Source organism: Molothrus aeneus, chromosome 26 (assembly GCF_037042795.1).
Source record: "Molothrus aeneus isolate 106 chromosome 26, BPBGC_Maene_1.0, whole genome shotgun sequence".
Classification (NCBI taxonomy): Eukaryota; Metazoa; Chordata; class Aves; order Passeriformes; family Icteridae; genus Molothrus; species Molothrus aeneus.
In genome coordinates this window covers 3,838,014-3,857,016 of record NC_089671.1, presented here as the reverse complement: position 1 = coordinate 3,857,016, position 19,003 = coordinate 3,838,014, and the positions used below count along the sequence as shown (strand labels likewise).

General features: G+C 46.5%; 2 protein-coding genes and 1 non-coding gene across 11 annotated transcripts in view; 2 read left to right on the top strand and 1 right to left on the bottom strand.

Annotated features, from left to right (window-relative positions):
• The first annotated feature begins 1,158 nt into the window (after nt 1–1,158).
• Nucleotides 1,159–1,231, top strand: TRNAR-CCG (transfer RNA arginine (anticodon CCG)). The gene has a single exon. It is a non-coding gene; the product is annotated as a tRNA-Arg (tRNA).
• A 305-nt stretch (nt 1,232–1,536) lies between these two features.
• C26H17orf58 (chromosome 26 C17orf58 homolog) lies at nt 1,537–10,352 on the top strand. Of its 2 annotated transcripts, none has more exons than XM_066565875.1 (5): nt 1,537–1,669; nt 4,965–5,531; nt 6,401–6,481; nt 8,002–8,193; nt 9,284–10,352. In XM_066565875.1, the coding sequence occupies exons 1-5, from the start codon at nt 1,615–1,617 to the stop codon at nt 9,469–9,471; spliced, it is 1,083 nt and encodes a 360-aa protein (XP_066421972.1). In that variant the 5' UTR covers nt 1,537–1,614; the 3' UTR covers nt 9,472–10,352. The 2 variants fall into 2 exon arrangements, with proteins under 2 accessions (XP_066421972.1, XP_066421973.1); XM_066565876.1 differs by lacking the exon at nt 1,537–1,669 and adding an exon at nt 2,978–3,072.
• Nucleotides 10,353–13,844: 3,492 nt separating this feature from the next.
• The window catches only part of BPTF (bromodomain PHD finger transcription factor), a 55,582-nt gene continuing 50,423 nt past the window's right edge, over nt 13,845–19,003 (bottom strand). For all 8 annotated transcript variants that reach the window (XM_066565855.1, XM_066565859.1, XM_066565856.1 and 5 more), the window contains 3 exons: nt 18,166–18,250; nt 16,250–16,436; nt 13,845–14,747 (listed from right to left, as the gene is read on the bottom strand). In XM_066565855.1, the coding sequence (XP_066421952.1) occupies nt 14,711–14,747; nt 16,250–16,436; nt 18,166–18,250 (309 nt within the window). In that variant the 3' untranslated portion in view covers nt 13,845–14,710. The remainder of the gene's footprint in view (nt 14,748–16,249; nt 16,437–18,165; nt 18,251–19,003) is intronic.

The following is a 19,003-nucleotide window of genomic DNA, read 5'->3' as shown; positions in this document are numbered from 1 at the left end:
ATGGCCTGAAAAGGGATGAGATTGTTTCTGATGGGTTTGGCCTGCTCATGAGGGATGGACTACAAAAGAACACTGATTTTCACAGGAGATATTCAAACCAAAGAACTGTAGGGAAAACACAACTCTGACATTTTGAGACACCTATAAGGTCCAGAGAAGTGTCAGGTATGCATATCGATATGTCTGTGTGCTAAACCATCACATTAAACCACTTATGCCCTGTAGGTGCACACAAGTGTGGAGAATGTTTGTCGAGGAGGAGGAATTATCAGTGACATCTCATATCGCTGGGTTTGGGCCTTACAGTGCTGAGCTTTGTAAAAAACACCCACTAAAACAAGAACAGAGAAAGCACATTGCTAACAAATGGAGATATTAAACAAGAGTAGTTTGACAAAGGAAAAATAGGCAGTTCAAAAGCAGAAATGGAGGTACACCACCTGCTTTCCTGGAAAGACTGGAAGGCTAGCAGGAAGAAATTCCATTGCGTCATGAATCGCTGGCAGTGCATGGTCTGGAGCAGTGAAATCTGCATGCAGGGATGGGCGTTGAGGGCAGGGAGAGAGCTGGCAGTGCCTGAGGTGCCCGAGGGGGTGTGTGTGAGATGCTGCAAGCGGTGAGGGCTGTGAGGGAGGGGATAGCTCCGAAGGGACAGAGAGGTGGAGGGAGACTGGGCAGTTGGGGCAGGACAGCGGCCAAGCTGCGGGTGAGGTTGTGGGGCAAAAGGGCCGTGAGGGGTCACAGAGCCCTGATGGGGCGGGGGGGGGGGGGTGTTCCCTGAGAAGGCCGAGTGTGGAGCCGCCGGGACTGGATGAAGTTACCGGCCGCAGCACAGGAGCCAGGACCGGGCCCGTAAAGGGGAGTTTAAAGGGACAGGAGGGCGGCGGTGGCCGGGCGTCCCCGGGACAGCGCGGCGGCCCCGGGCAGGTCCCTCAAGCAGCCGCGCGCTGCTCTGACAGTGAGGGCGGGAACCCGCTCTGAGGCGCGGGCGGGGCCGCGGGGGGCGGGGCCTGGGGGCAGCGCGACCAATGGTGTGCGAGGAAAGAGGGGCGGGGCCGACTCGCCGCAAGTAGGGAGAACGTGACAGCTCGCGGGGGGCGGAGCCGGGGCCGGCCGGGCGGGGCTCTTACCAGGCGGCGCAGGGAAGCAGTGCTGGGTGACCCAGTGGCCTAATGGATAAGGCATCAGCCTCCGGAGCTGGGGATTGTGGGTTCGAGTCCCATCTGGGTCGTGCCGCGCTCGTTTTGTGGCGCGGCCGCCCCGTGCTCGGGATTCCCGATTCTTTTACCGGCAGCTGCCCCGGGCCGGGCCCCGAGCCCCTGCTCCGCCCGGGCGCCGAGTCGTGCCTTGAGCCGCGGCTGTCGTGCGAGTGGGTCCCGCTCCCTCCCCGGGGCTCCGCGACAGCCGCAGCCGGGGAACACCCGGGCCCGGACGTGGCCACGGCACTTTCGGTCCCTTTTTTGCCCAGCGCCGCTGGGAAAGCTTTTACATCTCTGCTGCTCGAGCATCCCTGCTGGAATGCTGGAGTGCTCCAAACACCGCTACTGTGCTCTTAATGGAGATCCTGCCCAGATAAAGAGGCTGGAAAAACACTGCAGACACAGCTGTACATGAATGAGGGTTGAATTGCACCACCAGCTAATTCAACAGAAAAATCCTTGGCATACAGGTCTGTGGGATGCTCATGTGTGTGTATATCCATCCATCCATCCATCCATCCATCCATCCATCCATCCATCCATCCATCCATCCATCCATCCATCCATCCATCCATCCATCCATCCATCCATCCATCCATCCATCCCTCACAATCCAGCTTCTGCTTGCTGCAGGTACCTGCTGCTCACCAAAGCAATGGAGAAGCCCTCCTCTCCCTCATCCTCAATTTACATTCCTATTCCTGTAATAGCTATCTTGGGATAGTTCTGAAATTAAAAATGTTTCAAATAACAGAGGAAAACAAGGATGAGTAAGTGCTGCAGTAGAAATGTAACTCCTTGAGTAATAGATGTGGTGAAATGTCATTTATTTTCCACACTATTCTGGTAAATTTTCTTTATCTTCACCCATGGCTGCTGGAGACAAAGTCCTGAGCTTTTGGGAATCCTATTAAAATGCTTAATTAAGGCAGGACAAAACAACTGCTTAAACTAAGCAACACTGAATCCCATGCCACAGACATTGCTGAGGGTTACATTTTCTGTCAAAGGTGGGTTTCAGGAGCCTTTCAGTGCCTTTATGGAGTTTTAAATTCTTGGTTGCCCCTTAAAGTCATGAGCAGCTTCCACAGCACCCGGCAGCAGCTGGTGAATTAAACTGTCACAATGGAAATCTTGTGTAGCAATAAGGTCACTTAGAAATAAGCCTTCTTAACTCAGTAATCCAAATCAGGGTTGGCTTGGTGTGAGAAAATTTGCAGAGTTCTTCATGATGGCAAAGAGAGATTTAAAAATAAAGCTGTGTGGGATCAGCAGAGCTTTCCCTTGGACTAGACACTCACTACTGCATTTTTCAGTCTGAAAAGAATCACAGAAACCGGTTCCTGAAAGTAAAAGAGGAGATTAGCAGCTGTATCACTGAAGGTGGCCAGAAATCCCCAGATATGTTCCATTGTCATGCACATCCTTTACAGGCCCTGTGTGCCAGGGCTCTGGTGTATTCCAGCATCTCCCAGTTCCCCCCAGAACATGGCTCTCCATAGCCAGCCTTGTCCCCTATGATTTTTCCCTATAAAGTGCCAGAGGAGGGCAAGACATTCCCAAAAATAAAAATGTGCTGCCAGAACCACGTGTGGGTGTGTTATCCCCAGGACACAGGTGTGGAGCCAGCGGGTTGTTCCCTTTGGGAAGGAGCACATTCCTCCAGGCAGGGCTGGTGGAGGCAGCAGCTTGGTCCTGCTCCAGTGGGTTGTCCAGCCAGTGATTCCCGCTTCCCCTCAGGCTGCCTCTCATTAGCATGGATCGGGGGAAGGGCATAAAAGGCTCCAGCTCATTTTGAGTCTGGAAAAACTTCACTTCAAAATGACAACCCAAGTGTTCTGGCTCCTCTGCTTTGCCATTAGATCATCTTCTGGTAAGTCTGTTACCTCTGGAGCGGGGCTGGGGCACATCTGAGGCTGAGGACATTCCTGCAAACCTGGGCAGCCCCCCAGCCTGCAGCCTCTGCAGCAAGTAAGGGCTCAAGAAAGAAACCTTTCAACGTGTTTGTGGGATGGGAGTGTAGATTGCAATATTTAATTTGCCAGTATTAGGAAGAATTAAGAGCACCTGGCAGAAGCAGGCAGGGAGCTGGTGCTCCTCTGTCCTGCCAGCCACCACCGGCAGGTGAAGTTGGATTTGCTTCTGCATCTAGGATTTTTATAATTTGTATCAGGTGAAGTTGGATTTGCTTCTGCATCTGAGATTTTTATAATTTGTATCCGGTGAAGTTGGATTTGCTTCTGCATCTAGGATTTTTAAATTTGTATGTGATCTTTCTCTTTTAGTCCCCTTCACCTGTAACTCCAGGTGTCTGTCTGCCTGACTTTACCATGTTCAGTGTGCCTTGTATGTCTGCAGCAAGCTGTCCTGAATGGATTTATTTGGGTTTTAGTGCCTCGCTGACAGAACAGAAATAGCATTTACATCTGTTCCACTGAGATTTGGTTATGTTGCAGTCGTATTTCCGAGGTTGCAACAACTAGACAGGAATATGTTGGTACAGGAGGAGGAACCTCAAGGTCCTGAACAGATTGAGTAGGGAAAAATGAACTATTTCTTGATACAATCTGTGACTGAGAAGGCGTGATAAAGTGGTAGAAGAGTTTATTTACACACCCAAGTCTGAGACACCTGTTCAGAGGGCACAGCTTCACACTGAACCATCTCCAAACCCCCCTTGCCTGCTGCTTTCGGCAGCTTGGACTTCTTCCACCCCTCTCTCCATGGACATTCTTTAGACTTTACGTGTGGCCAGCCCAAATATCAGGGAATCTTTCCCATGACAGCAGCTGGTGAGAGCACAGGGGGAGAAGTGGCAAGGTCAGCAGTTGAGTCAGTTACAGGAGATAAACCAGGACGTTGTTCATCTGTGTATGTCAAATCTCTCTTTTCACACAAGGAGCTGGGATCAGCCTCCTACACAGGATAACCACAGCCATGAGCACCAGACAGAGGCTGTGTGTGGGTGAGCTGTGTGAAAACTCTGCTGGCTCGCTCCAAGCCTGCAGGGAAGGTCTAAAGGAAAAGGAAAATAGACTGCCAGGGGAAATTTCTCTCCTGCCTGGCTAAACATTTTGGTTGTTTTTCTTTGTGAGGTTCAAAGGATCAAGGTGAAGGTATAAATGAAAGTGTAGGTGATTGCCCAGCTTGTGTGAACAGTGCCATTAAGTTATTTTTTCCCTGGATTTCCAGACACTTCCTCTCTTTCTCAAATATCCTCTCAAATTAAGCAAAGCCTTGAAATAATTGTTACTCAGCAGCACTAGCCTAATTACTGCTACTACATGCTCAAGTCAGAGATACAAAACTGTGGATAAAGACCTTTCCAGTAGCATCCAAAGCTGCTGAAGAGTCTGGATGACATTGTCAACAGGCATCCCATGGATGGGAAAACCAAAGAGTTCTGCTGTCACGGTCTCTTAAACAAGCATCCCAAATAGCAACGTGAACCTTGTTTCCTCAGATGCTCCCTGGAGATTCAGGGGTTTGAGAAAAGGGTTTGTTTTTAATTTGCAACAATAATAAAGTAAAAATGCAAATCTCCTGTTTTGCTCACGCAGCTGCATTCCCTGTACTGGACCTTCAATATCTGAGTAGAGGAATGAGGAGCTCTACTGTGCTTCATCTATTGAGCTATTTATTAGTTTTATATCTTATTGTTGAAGGCCTCACTTATGGATTAGACCTTCAAGTCTTCTCAGTCTGAAATATTTGAAATAAAATACTTAAAACACTGATTTTCCCTCTCCTTTTTTTTGCCTGTAGGATCCCTGCTCTATGCTGAGAAACCCAGCCAGGTTCTGAGCAAAGATGTTTTCAGTCCAGCAGCTGAGGTTCAGGTGAAGGAGCCAGCGCGGGGCACGGGCAGTGCCAGCGGGAATGCCAGGGAGGGCCGGCTCCCGGGAATGCCCCCCGGGCCCGCGGGCATCCCCTTCCTCACCCCCGACAAGAGGAAACGCGCGGAGCCTTCCCTGGAGAACAGCACAGGGCTGAGGAAGCAGCTGGGGCAGCAGGCAGGGCTCCGGGCCCCGGGGGCTGCTCCCGGCCGGGCCAACAGGCCTCACACGGACCGGCGGCTGGCCGGGGCTGCCAACAGCCTGGGGGCCCTGCGAGCCCCTCCCCGCCCCAAGGCCATGGCCCTGCTGGAAACCCATCCTTTCCCGGACTCTGGAACGGGGGAGCCCAATGACCCTGACTCGCTGCACCACTTCAACCGAGCGGGGAAGGGAATGGCCTACAAAGAGCCCGACCCGTCCCGGAGGATCCCCAAAGCCTCGTGGGTCACGAACCGCTGGGAGCCCAGCCCGAGGCACCGCGGCGAGCTGGGGACAGGTGAGGGACAGGCTGCACAGAGAGGGACAGGTGAGGGACAGGCTGCACAGAGAGGGACAGGCTGCACAGAGAGGGACAGGCTGCCCACAGAGAGACAGACTGCCCACAGAGAGACAGATTGCCCACAGCGGGACAGGTGAGGGACAGGCTGCACAGAGAGGGACAGGTGAGGGACAGGCTGCACAGAGAGGGACAGGCTGCCCACAGAGAGACAGACTGCCCACAGAGAGACAGATTGCCCACAGCGGGACAGGTGAGGGACAGGCTGCACAGAGAGGGACAGGTGAGGGACAGGCTGCCCAGAGCAGGACAGGCTGCCCACAATGGGACAGGCTGCCCGGAGCTGCCCACAGTGGGACAGGTGAGGGACGGGCTGCCCACAGTGGGACAGGTGAGGGATAGGCTGCACAGAGAGGGACAGGCTGCCCACAGTGGGACAGGCTGCCCGGAGCTGCCCACAGCGGGACAGACTGCCCACAGTGGGACAGGCTGCCCGGAGCTGCCCACAGTGGGACAGGCTGCCCGGAGCAGGACAGACTGCCCACAGCGGGACAGGTGAGGGATAGGCTGCACAGAGAGGGACAGACTGCCCACAGCGGGACAGGCTGCCCGGAGCAGGACAGACTGCCCACAGCGGGACAGGCTGCCCACAGCGGGACAGGTGAGGGACAGGCTGCCCAAAGCTGCCCAGAGCAGGACAGACTGCCCACAGAGGGACAGGCTGCCTGGAGCTGCCCACAGAGGGACAGGCTGCCCGGAGCTGCCCACAGTGGGACAGGCTGCCCGGAGCTGCCCAAAGCTGGGGCACAGTGTGGGGACAGATCCTCCAAGGGCCCGTGGCTGTCCCTCAGGCTGTGCTCCTCTTGCAGACGGTGACAAGGAGAAGCTGTGTCAGAGCGAATGCCGGAAGGAGCGGGATGAAGGGGAGGCTTTCTGTGCCAGCGAGTTCGGTAGGTGCTGTCCCCCTCAACCCACAGGGACGGAGCCCCTTCTGTCTACTTGTCACTGATACTGCACTGCTACTTTTAAAATACTGTGATTAAGATATGGTAAGTATGTTCAATAATTACCAAGTATTCCAAAAGGACCCATCACAGCTCTTCAGAGACATACTTACATTATCCTTTCCCTCCCTTGGGCTAGTACTGCCCTTTTTTTGTTTCCTCTGGAGGAACAGTGTCTTTGGGACTGGTCAATGGAACTGAAAAGACCAATTGTTTTAGATACTCTCAGATTAAACATTGCAGCTGGGTTATTTATCTCTTACTATTTAGAGCGAGTTTGATTTTCGAGGCTGAAGTTTGAAATTAAAATAAAATGGTGAACCAAACAGAAAGAAGGCTGTGATGCTCTCTCTAGAGAGGATTCTTCTTGAAGTTCCTTAGGATTCAGTGTCTTTAGTCCTTGTGTTCACACTGATGTAACTAAAGGTGGCAGGAAACAGCCTGGTATTTTTGTACAGACTTTGTTTAAGGACAAGCATTTTCTGACAGAAACCCTGCCTTGTGCTTACAGAGTTGTGAAACAGATACCAACTTTTTCTCACAGTATTTTAAGAGATAAGGAAAATACAAACCCAGTGGTAACAGATGTTTCCATTTGTAGAACATAAACACGTTAGGAGACATCTGTTTTCTCTAAATGGAGAAGTCAGGAAGTGCTTTCTACAAATGCTGTCCTGCTTTGGTTTTTACCACTCTCATACAATCCTGTCCAACATGGGCTTCACAGCAACCCAACCTCTGTGTGTTTTAGCCCTTAACAAACAGCTCTGCTCCTAAATTGAAAGGACAGGTAGGAAAAAGTCTGAGCAACAGATGAGCCAAGGTTCCACAGCAGCCATCAGAGAGAGCTTTTCCTTTCTTTATATTTACAGTGCAGATAAAAGAATAAATGACTGAATCAGAGCTCTCCCCCTGATTCAGGTGTAACACCAGGTGCAGTAGCCCCATTGACACAGAGCTGTTTTCCCAGCCCTGCACTCAGCTCAGCACTTGCCAGAGCCAGAAACTGAGAGAACAGCATGAAGTGATTGTCTGAGCTCCCAACACAACCTACTTGTGCCCCTGTCTCTTGGTATGGCAAGGGCCTTTTATTTCAAAAGCCAAAGTGTTTCATTACCAGCTTGGCTTTGTACTTCATTGGGAAGTTTTAAATTTGAAAATTTTACTTTGTTAGGTAAATATTCCCACTTTTTATATATCAGGATAGAAGATGGTACTAAACCCATTGCTGTGTTCCCTAAGAAACATCTCAAACTTGTAAAGCACTAGGGTTGCAAAGCAGCAAAACTTCAGACAATGACCTCACCAAATGTGATTATTTGAAGCAATTCCTACTGCCCACTCCTGAGCCAAAGGATTCCTGCTGACACTTCCTTTACAGCATTTCAAATTACAGCCTTCACACATGCCCTGAAAATTGCCACGATATAGACTCTGATCCTATTTTTCCCTCTCCCTTAAACCAGCAGTGAATGGAATTGTTCATAACCTGGAAAGCCTGGGGCATGGAGTGCAGTGGATCACCCTCCTGGTGGACAGGGATGGACTGTACAGGATGAGCCGCCTCTATGTCACTCCTGACGCCGCCTTCTTCCGAGTTCACATCTTGGTTGTGGATACTTTCAACTGCAGTAAACCATGCCCAGACTTTAAACTTGGTAAATCATTGCAGCTAAATCCATTCTGCTATTCCTCTGCATGCACTGCAATCTCAGTCTGCCCTACTTTAATAGGCTTAGCCTGGGTCATTGGGAAAATTTGGAAGAAAAGTATGTACTCAAAGTTGAGGCCTTTTTTTCATCCAAGTTTCTCCAAACTTTCACAAGAGAACCAACTGCATGAAGAAGTCAGGTACCAGTGTAGCCCTTTCTTAATTCTGTCCAGTTCCAAAATGATGGCAAGTTTTCAGGGTTCCTAAAACAATACAAGAGAGCTTTAGCTGGTGCCTTTGTAAGTTGTTCAGTTTTCCTTTTGTGAGAAGCAACTACTCACTTTGAAAATTTAAAAAGGTTTATTAAACCTTGACAAAAATACAACAAAAGGACTATATAAGGAAAAATTTGCAGTGCTGAGAACTGCCCTCATGGATACCACATGGCCAGTTCATCTTCAAGATGGATGCTCAGTCTTTTATACCCCTGGGGGTTGCCTCAGGCAGCGCTGGCCCCTCCCAAGGTCTGTCAGTCAGCTCTTCTTTGCCATTTATCAGTGCAAACTGCTTTCTTGTAACTTGATTGGAGCTCAGATGTTGCTGCACCCCCTAAGCACCCCCTGAGCTTTTCCATTCCCAACTGCCCCATGCAAGGGACATGTGCAGCCTTCTTTGTACCTGTGCTAGACAACCCTGGCTGTCTGATGGTCACCATACAGGGAGGAAAAGGGAACCATGGGGAGAACAGAGGACATCTAAACTACAGCAACATAACTATACATCACTAAAACTTTTCTTAATATTCACACAATAGTCATCCCTTAAGTACGAGAGCCAATCATCTCATTATCCATCTATAACGCTTTTAAGTGCAAGTTTATCAAATACCAGCACTTCCCCCAAGAGTAAATCATCATTTCCATGCCAGCCCCACCCCAGGACCCAGCGGAGCTCAGGGTGCCGCAGTGGAAGCCCTGTGTCCGGGATGCTTCCATAGGCACAACTTGGTGGCTGTTCCCAACCGCAGTGCCCTCGGAGTGACCCCCACTGGCTCCCCGAGGCTCAGCTCCCCGTTTGCTCCGTTCCTGTCGTTGCAGGCAGCAGGTACATCGTGATGGGGCACATCCACCACAAGCGCCGCCAGGTGCCCGCAGAGCTGCTGCCGGCCCTGCGCGGGCGGCTGCGCCCGGGGGACGGCTGGGTCGGGAGCGGCAGCGGCTTCGTGAGGAGATTCAACAGGAAAAGGGATCTCAGGGTGAGGGCAGCGCGCTCCAAGTGTCCTTAAGGCTCCGGGGGCTCCGTCCAGGACGTGGGAGCAGCGGGATCCACCCTCGGAGCGCACCCGCCTGGAGCCGCAGTCCCGCAGCCGCTTCTGTGCTTCAGCAAACACCGGGTGCCTGGAGCAGGCACCCCTGGCGAGGCTCGGCACAGAGGACACTCTAGGGAATGTTAACCGGCCGGGAATTTGCTCCAGCTGCTTTCAGAGCCACAGGTTATTGTTGCTTCCCCTGCTGCAGAGTGCCCCGAATAATCTGTAGTAACTGTAATGCAAAATTCTGGCAGTTTGTCCTCGGTACACAACAACTGCACTTTGAACCCTTCACCTTGAACACATTAGATGATACCACAGCTTTATCTACACAGGATGTTCACTGTGTTTTCACAGTTCTGCCTAATGCATTTGATTTCAGAGAAACCAACACCTCTGAGTACCATTTATATTATTTTTGTCTCCTCAACCATGTCCATGGTATTTCTGAAAATTACACCATTCTTCCAGCAGAGCTGCATGTTCACACAAAGCATACAGAATAGAATGTAATAATTTGAGTATATGAACACTGACTGAAAGCAAATCAAGAACTGCAAAACACAAATGCCCAGTTGCATTTACAAGTAATGATGCAGGGACTGCAAAATGAGCATGGGCTGCACACACTGGGTGTGCCAGGGCACTTTGTCCCAGAGCTGTGCTGAATGTCATTCCCCAGGAGAAATATTGCCAAGCTTGTACGTGCACAAGAGTAAAGTTACTTTTTAAATCAAACAGACAACATTTTATTACCTTTAGAGTGGTGAAATTGAGATGTTTGTTGTTCCCAGTCAGTATTCGCAAATAATAAGTCTGTAAAAGAAACTAATAAAATGCTCATGAGGTTCTGCTTTCACTGTCTCCTGGGCTCTGGAAGACCCAAAAATCTTATATAATGATGTTGCACAAAGGCATCTCCTTGTGTGACAAGTTGGCTGAGGATTTGATACATATTTATATTAAGAAATGTAAAAAATTGAGTAGAGCTTAAAACCCCACATACTCAGCGATATGATGTGAGCTGCCACAGGAAGCAGTGGCTTCTATATAGAAGCATTTTCTGTTTTGAAACAAGGTAGTTCTGACACCCTATACTTGTCACACACCTCTGCAGCTTCATTTGGTGTCACTGGAAAGCCACAGAGCAGGGGATGGGATGGGCTATGCTGCATCAAGTATTTCTTGACATGGAGCCAAATACCAAGAACAAACATCCCCTATTTGGGACCCAAAAGGCTCTTACTGGATAGAAATTTACTCACAGCATGAGTCTACCTAAAAAATACCATGTCTCACTTTTGGTATGTGAAAGATTTTGCATGGAGCACAGCATGGATTGATGGAATTTTCCTGAGAAAATCTGAGGGGGTTTTGATTTGGCAGAAGGACTGTTCTGGCAATGAATCAAAGCCCTGGAGTGACTGGGAGGACAGAAGGAGGAAGGGTTACATGTGCATCTCGAGTTCCTTTGTTTCTATTTTCAGGGGAAGTCCAGGACTAAGCAGCAACTCCTCCAGGCATCCCCCCCGAGCAGGCCCGAGCCCCATTCCCGTTATCCTGCTGCAGCCCCGGGAAGTGTGGGCACAAACCCAGCCTGTGCCTCCCTGGGGCTGTCTCTGGGAAGGGACAAACACAGAGTAAGGACATCCCAAGCCTGGGTTCAGTGCCCACAACTGACACAAAACACTGGGATACAGATGTTGCTCTGGGAGCCTGAAAAGTGATTTATCCCATGATCTCTTCCTTGTTACCAAGTCCTCTTACCTTTCCCTTCTCGACTGGAAGGTCCCTCCTTAAAGTGTTCCCACAGCAGCTGAGCAACAAATCCCTGTGTGTCACAGCCCCACTGAGACAGGGCTGGAGCAGGAGCAGGACTGTTGTCCCCAGGCCCATCACATCCCAAACACCAACTCCCAGATCGAGAGGATTTCCAGTCTTGCACTTGCTATTCCAAATCCCTCCCAGCAATAACCACACTGGGAATGGGATGGCACTCACATTCAACAGCTGCCATGGCAATTCTGGTACTTCACAGTCAGTAATTTCCTTTCCAGCGGGGTAAGTATGGAAAATTCTGCTGCCACCACACAGAAATCTGGGTGTAAGGGAATAACTGTTCTCATCCCATCTGTCCAGGAGTTTACTCAAGGCTTTTTGGTAAGCCCAACTTCTTACTGTACTTTAAATCTCCATTAATTTCTGCATGAACTAAACAGAGATTGAGGATAATTGCTTCAAATTGGAGGAGACAGAAAAGGAAAATCAAGCTGGCACAGCTCATATTATCAATATCTTACAACATATGACCATTTCAAAACAACTGTTGTAATAATTTATAAAATACAAAGAAGACAAGGACTGAGCAGAGATCACAAATCTTATGAACTTTATGCTTGATGGCAGGTGGGGATTAATTACAAGTGATTTATTTTCTGTAACACCATTTAAGTATAAAACATCACCACTAGCAAATCCAGAGGAGTACCTTGACCTGCCCAATGGCAACTGAACCCACTGAAAAAGGCTCCCATGGAATCACAGAATGGGTTGGGTTGGGTGATTAATCAGCAGCATTCAATTGCATGGATGGATTATTTCCCTAATCAAACTGGTTCACAGTTACATATGATCTGGCAAAGCCAAGACCTATATCCAAGAACATTATCAATGTTTCATTAGAAACACCACCAAATCCATGTCAAACACATTACTTTATTTGTCTAGGATGATGTGTCCTATAAGGTACAAAAAAGTACTCTTCAGTTTGCCACAATTTGTTAAAAACAGCAATCTATTGCCTACAGGTAGGAAAGGTTTCAACCATGTCAATATGGATTTAGGTATGAATAAATAGTACAGAAATGCTGAGAAGTTGGGATGAGATGCAGGATATGTCCCAGTGCTGTTAAAGGTGAGATTTTCCTTGTCCCATTAAAACACAATGCTTACAATATGCAGCATTTTTTTAAAACGTCAAAGGACAACATAACCTAAATGCAACTACTCTTCTTTGACTTTCAGAAGCATAAATGGGTTATTGTTTCCACACTGAACAATTAGTAATTTTCACAGATTGGTTAAATGACAACATTTGTATGTACAAAAACACACGGGTTTTTAGTAGATAAAATCCCCCCAGAAGAACCTGAACACCTGAGCTGGAAGTGTAAGAAAGGGTGGTCAGTAGCAACATCTTGTAAGAAAAATAACAGAGAAGGTTCTTGCATAGCAAGGTGTGAGGTTAAACCCAAAAGGAGCTGATCCATAAATCAGATAAACCCCAGACCACTGTAGAACAGAAGTTGACTGTGAGTTAGTGCAAAAGCTGGTCCAGGTGGGTGAGGAGCTGCAGAGAAACCAGGGCTGGGAACTACAGACCGGTACCAGAGCAAGTCAGTCACACACAGGGAAGGAAAAGCCTCCTCATCTGCAGTTTGCATCTTCTTGGGCTCCAGTTCACCCCTCAGGGCAGCCCAGGAGCCCCCAGGGACACAACTACAGGTGGCACTCCACAATCCCAGAGCACCTGGCAAAGGTCACTGAGCTCCAGTGGGCAGGAACACCTCACCAACCCCTCCTGCCCTGGCCCAGCTGGACAGTCAGGCCTGGAACCACAAACAGCTCCTGCTGTCCTGGCCCAGCTGGACAGTCCTTCAGGCACCCTGTGGGAATGTCTGACAGGATAACAGGGCTGGAACCACAAACAGCTCCAGCCCTGTCCCAGCTGGACAGTCCTTCAGGCACCCTGGGGGAATGTCTGACAGGACAACAGGGCTGGAACCACAAACAGCTCCTGTCTCACCTGGACAGTCAGGGCTGGAATCACCTCCTGCTCTGTCCCACCTGGACAATCCTTCAGGCACCCTATGGGAATGCCTGACCAGGAACACAGGGCTGGAATCACAAACATCTCCTGCCCTGGCCCAGCTGGACAGCCCTTTAGGCACCCTTTGGGAATGTCTGATGGAGATAACAGAGTGGAACCACAAACAGCTCCTGCCCTGTCCCAGCTGGACAGTCAGGGCAGGAACCACAAACAGCTCCTGCCCTGTCCCTCCTGGACAGTCAGGGCAGGAAAACCTCACCAACAGTTCCTGCCCTGTCCCTCCTGGACAGTCAGGGCAGGAAAACCTCACCAACAGCTCCTGCCCTGTCCCTCCTGGACAGTCAGGGCAGGAACCACAAACAGCTCCTGCCCTGTCCCATCCTTCAGGCACCCTGTGGCAATGTCTGATGGGGTTGGGTCCCACTCCTTGGCCATTCCCCCCCCTGCTCCTGGCAATCCCTGCACAGATCCCCAGAGTGTCTCACACACGTGGCAGCGCACACTCAAACACACCTACTGCTGTGGGGAGAACAATGATCTCCATTTATTTTGTTTCATATACATCCATATTTTGAATTTTAATACAAAAGAAAAAAAAAATTAGAATCTGACAAATGTTTACAAACAAGATACCTTCAAATAGATTTTACTCAGTTCAGTCTGGTGCAGAGTAAATGACAAATTGTACTGTTTGTTATATTCAAGGCAACAGAGTCTGTAGTCCATGACCACTCAGCCCAAATTTTATGCAAGCTTGTTTTTATCTACCATGAATGATAAACTCCTTGTTGATTCCCAGTCCTGTGTGTGTGCACATGTGTACATAGCAGCTCCTTTCATAGAAAGAAAAGACATCTAGAGGTCTTCTTGTACTTTTACCTACAGGAATCATGTTAAGATACAGAATGGATTACATGGAACCAGGGCTGGATTTTATAAGAAAAAATAATTAGCTGACAAATGAGGGCAGCAATAAAAAAGCGTCTTTTTTGCAACAATAAATAAATACAGTCAAAGTTTTCTGTGTGGACTTTAAACCAGCTTCTTCACTGAAGAACAGACGTGGCATTTCCATGGAGTTAAACGTGACCCCATTTACTGTATCTTTTTTCTTGCTCTCTCTCTCCTTCAACAAAACAAAGTTTTCCTGCTTCTGCCACAATAGTACAACAATTTGATCTTGACAAGAAAGTGGTGCTGCTGATTTTTATTTCTTTGTCCTTTGGACAAAATAAGCCAAGAATATAATTTGACTGTTGTGACCAATAAAAACGCAGTTTACATCGAGTCTTGTCAGGATAACCTGACTAAAAACATCTGGCTCCTTAATTAAAAATTGTCAGACAACCAGATCCTTGCTCGTGTGTTTGGTTAACACGCTGAACTCTAAGAAGCTGTAGACTGCAGTTTGTTGTTATGGGACCTGCAGAATACAGAAGAAAGTGAAGAATTAAGCACCCTTCAGTTTGGAGAACACAGTTGCTGCAAGGTGTAGCCAAAAATAAATCACAATAAGGGAATTACCACCATGTCGCTTTCATTTCTTTTTTTCCCCTTCAGAAAAAATAATAATTCTTGCTCTGAATTTTAAGCCCATTTTCTCCTCCAGAATACAAATATTTCAGTACTTGTAAAATGCAGTCTGTCACTGGGATATTCCAAAATGCCTGAAATCAGTTTTACTCACATGTTTGCATAATAGTAGTCCATCAAAAGGAAAGAAAAAAGACATTTTTAGTTTTTAATATTTATAATAAGGTCCACTTTGCTTAAATTTATTCAATAAGTCTTTGGATTAACTTAATAGGAAAAAACTGAACAGGCATGTTAAAATCACATTTTTCTAAGCAGAGTTCAGCAAAATTCCTCTTTGACATTCAGTTTTATTAGTGACTTAAACTAAAACAATAAAATACAAGGTTTCCATGATGAATTTTTCATTTTTCTCAATACAGTATTTGAGGAACGGAACAAGTTTTTTTTTTTTTAATACAATTATGTTCACCAGTGTGACTGCTGGCAACAGAAAAAACATTTACTTTTTAGACAAATGATCTGGATTTTTAGGGCAGTTTAATGTCATTGGATTGTACAATAAAAGAAAGTGACCCCAACATCCAGTTCTGATTCCAGTTAAAAAGTTCAGACTAAAGATATCACAATCTGCAAGAAAAGAAAGAAGATGGATGGTATAAATGAAAAACAAGAACAAAAAAGATGCAGCAGTGAAATCAGTGTGCAAGCACAGGGAGTGCTGGGGACCCAGCTAATGGCAGTGACACAAACATGGGTTGAAAACTACCTGACAAAATCATTATTACAGCATTGAACTGGAAAGAAAAATGGATATTCTTTTTCAGGAATGTCTATGTAAGGGAAACACTCTGTATCAGCCATTCTTCGGTAAAAGAAATTTAAACTTAATTTTGAAAGTTAATTTTTGAATTAGGTTTCATTTTCCATACCCTACTTTAAACCTTACTTACTCTCCTGTTTCAAAGGTGGTAATGATAAAAAGATGAGAGAAGAAGTAACACTGAAGTATTTTAATTTCTTTCACTGGATTATAAGCTTCACAGCAGGATTGTCTCTTACTAGCATGAGAAGTATTTACTGCAGAGTAGAACATCAGCACAGCTAAGACACAGCATTTGCCCTGATCAGAAATTATTAAGTTTTCTGCAGCAATGAGTTGAAGTATCACTCAAATTTTGCAAATTCATGATCCCACCCAAATTTTTAACAGCTCCTTTTGAATAAACATTCCAAAGTAACCTTCATGAAATCATATTTAAGCTGTAATTGTGACAAAATTTTCCAGGAAAGCGCATGGCGCAGCAAATCCCTGTGCAAATACAAGATAAGCTTAGAAAGGAGATTTCAGGGACCAGCACAACACCTGTGGTTAGGAACACTCCAGCTTACCTGCTTGCCTTAAATCCTTTTAGTTTCTGTACAAAGAAAGACTCGAGAACTTCTGCACACTGGTAGAAAGGGGAGTCACTGGGATTGTAGTAACGGCAGTTATCAAAAATTTTGGTCATGTCTGCCACAAACTCCGTCACCTTCTTGTAGTAACGCTTCAGGATTCTTTCTTCCATGGTAGCAAGGTCTTCAAAGAAACCAAAGATTATTTAGATGAGAGACTTTCATCCTAAACAGAAATCTACACTGTCAAGACTGTGGGAAACAAGGCATTATCCAGATTAGAGGCTTGCCCAGGAATTCTGGTTTGGTGACAGCAGCAGCTCTCCCTCAGAAGAGACCCTTAGGCATGAATATGCTGTGTGCAGGTAAATTCAATAAAATGCAAGAATCACCATGACCAGGGAAAACCTTTGCAAGGAGCTCCCACTTTTTCTGAAGAAATGAAGGGAAAAGGTCAGACAAGCAGGATCCAGGTACCCTGTGCATGTACCAGCCATCACTTACTGATTATTTTTTGAATTCCTGCCTTGCTTTGAATGAGCTATCAATTCTTGTGGGCATGTGCACATTACACATGGCACAAATGAAAGATTTCAAGTGCAGGGTCATGCAAAATGCCAGAGCTCTCATCCTTACTGACCAGACGTGTTAAGGAGACAGAAATGGTGATGTGAGTAGTAATTGTCCTGTTCTAATGCAAATATCAATTAAAACCAGGAAGAGAAACAAAACCTGTCAAATATAAATATAGTAAATGTCTAGTGGCACTTTTAGCCAGAAAAACAACTATCTGCCCTTGGAAAATGCCTTGAGGTGCTTATTTTGAAATACCAGTGATGCCAGAATGTGTGCAAACAACTGCAGATAGATCTGCATTATCTGGTGTATTTTATTCAAATTTACTTGTATTACAAATGTCTTCTCCTCCTATTTAAGTCAGAAAGGGCTAAATCCACTTTTGTTTGCTCCATACTGTTATTTGAGCTTTCCTTATAAACTGTAACCCATCATCATGGAATTAGAGTTGTTCAGCATTGTCATAACAGCACAGTCCAAAACTTTGGAACAGGAAAAGGACACAATTCCTAAACAAAATATTATTTTCAGTCAAAATACCAAAACATTTTGCCAAGATACTAAACTGAACCTTCCTGTTTCTAGGATGAGTAAGGAGAGGTGAGAAAGCTCAAATGACACACTGGCTCTCATTTAGAGATCTGGAAAGGTATTGGTTCAATACTGTAAGGAAGGGAATAACATTCCCAGCACCATTTCTGTCAGGAGGTAGATTTTCCCAGGAGGTTGCACATGCAAGTGCTTATCCAGTTTTAACTGCTGAGCTCTAAGAAGATCAATTAAAGCACTGGAAAGCTGCAGCATCTCCCCTTCCACTTTGCCCACATTCACAACATCTGAATCCTTTTTTTCCCTAGAGCTTTAAAGACAAGTGACACATAATACAAAATTTACTATACTACCAAGTCAGATGAAGATAATTTTGAACTTCATCTTAAGGTGCATGTCACACTCCCATAGCATCACCTCCTCCTCAGCCTCTGGAGTACACATCCCAACCTTTGGAGGAGGAGCTCATTACAAAGACAGAAAAAAATAGTCCTCTTTGAATACAGAAATTGAAACCATGAATTCTCTCCTATTGCTGCACTGACTTCCACATTCATCTGTTAGACTGGCAGCATTTAGGGTGAAGGAGTCAGGCTAAGAGTAGATAAAACAGCCCTCATGAACTCCTGAATGGACCAGTGAGAATCACAGTGTTTCACCTGCCTAACCTGGGTATTTTGCAAAATATGGCTGGAAGTGGTCAGCAGGAAATGAATTATTATTAAATTAATAACTTGCTATTCCAAAGGCCAAAGCCCCTCACTGGGGCTGCTCTCACCAGCACTTACCCATTGGTTCTTTGATGACACCATAATAATCTGGGGCATCGTTGGGATCTACTGGTTCTAGGAATGGCCATGCCATCTTGTGAGCCTGGCAAGGAAACAGGAGAGAAGGAAAACATACAATAAAGTTCAATTAGGCACTACTAATAGGTAAATATTTTCATCCTTTTATCTGTTGGGGTCTGGAGCTGAATTTCAGGAAGAAGTGCAGCATTATATGAAAAGGAACCAGTTCTCATCTGATGATTGGGTAAAGTTTTAAATGTCAGTGACCCAGTAGCTGGGCTTAAAAACAGGAAACTGAAATTCAGACATAACAGGATACTGTGCTGAACAGGCTGCATGGAAAAGTATGGAATGAATTTACTGAGAGTGCTTTCAAGTACTCTGAAATTAATACACTTTTATAAATGTATGTAAAATACAGGACAATGCAAAGTATTACTTACAGGATTTCTGTTATCATAATTTTAAGAATGTTACCAGAATTCTTAAAAATTCCTTATAGTTGTAGCAGAAAAGCCTATTTGGGAGTGACAGACAAACCAGAAATATCAGACAGTGTACATAATTCTTATTATGAGGATGCCATCATTTACATGCTGAGAATGATCCCCTGTGAGAACACTCCTGAAATCTGGTAACACTCAAATAAAGCAAGGAAGTGTGGTCACAACCCACAGCAAACTGATCTGAGAACAGAACACTGCACCTTCCATGCCCTGTGCAGTTGGGCTCCCACTCTGCATTTTGGGATTCTAAATCTGCTTCCTTTAAAAGCCTTTCACTGCAGGAATTGTTTAATTTCACCCACTCAGGAGCACTGATTTACTAATTATTG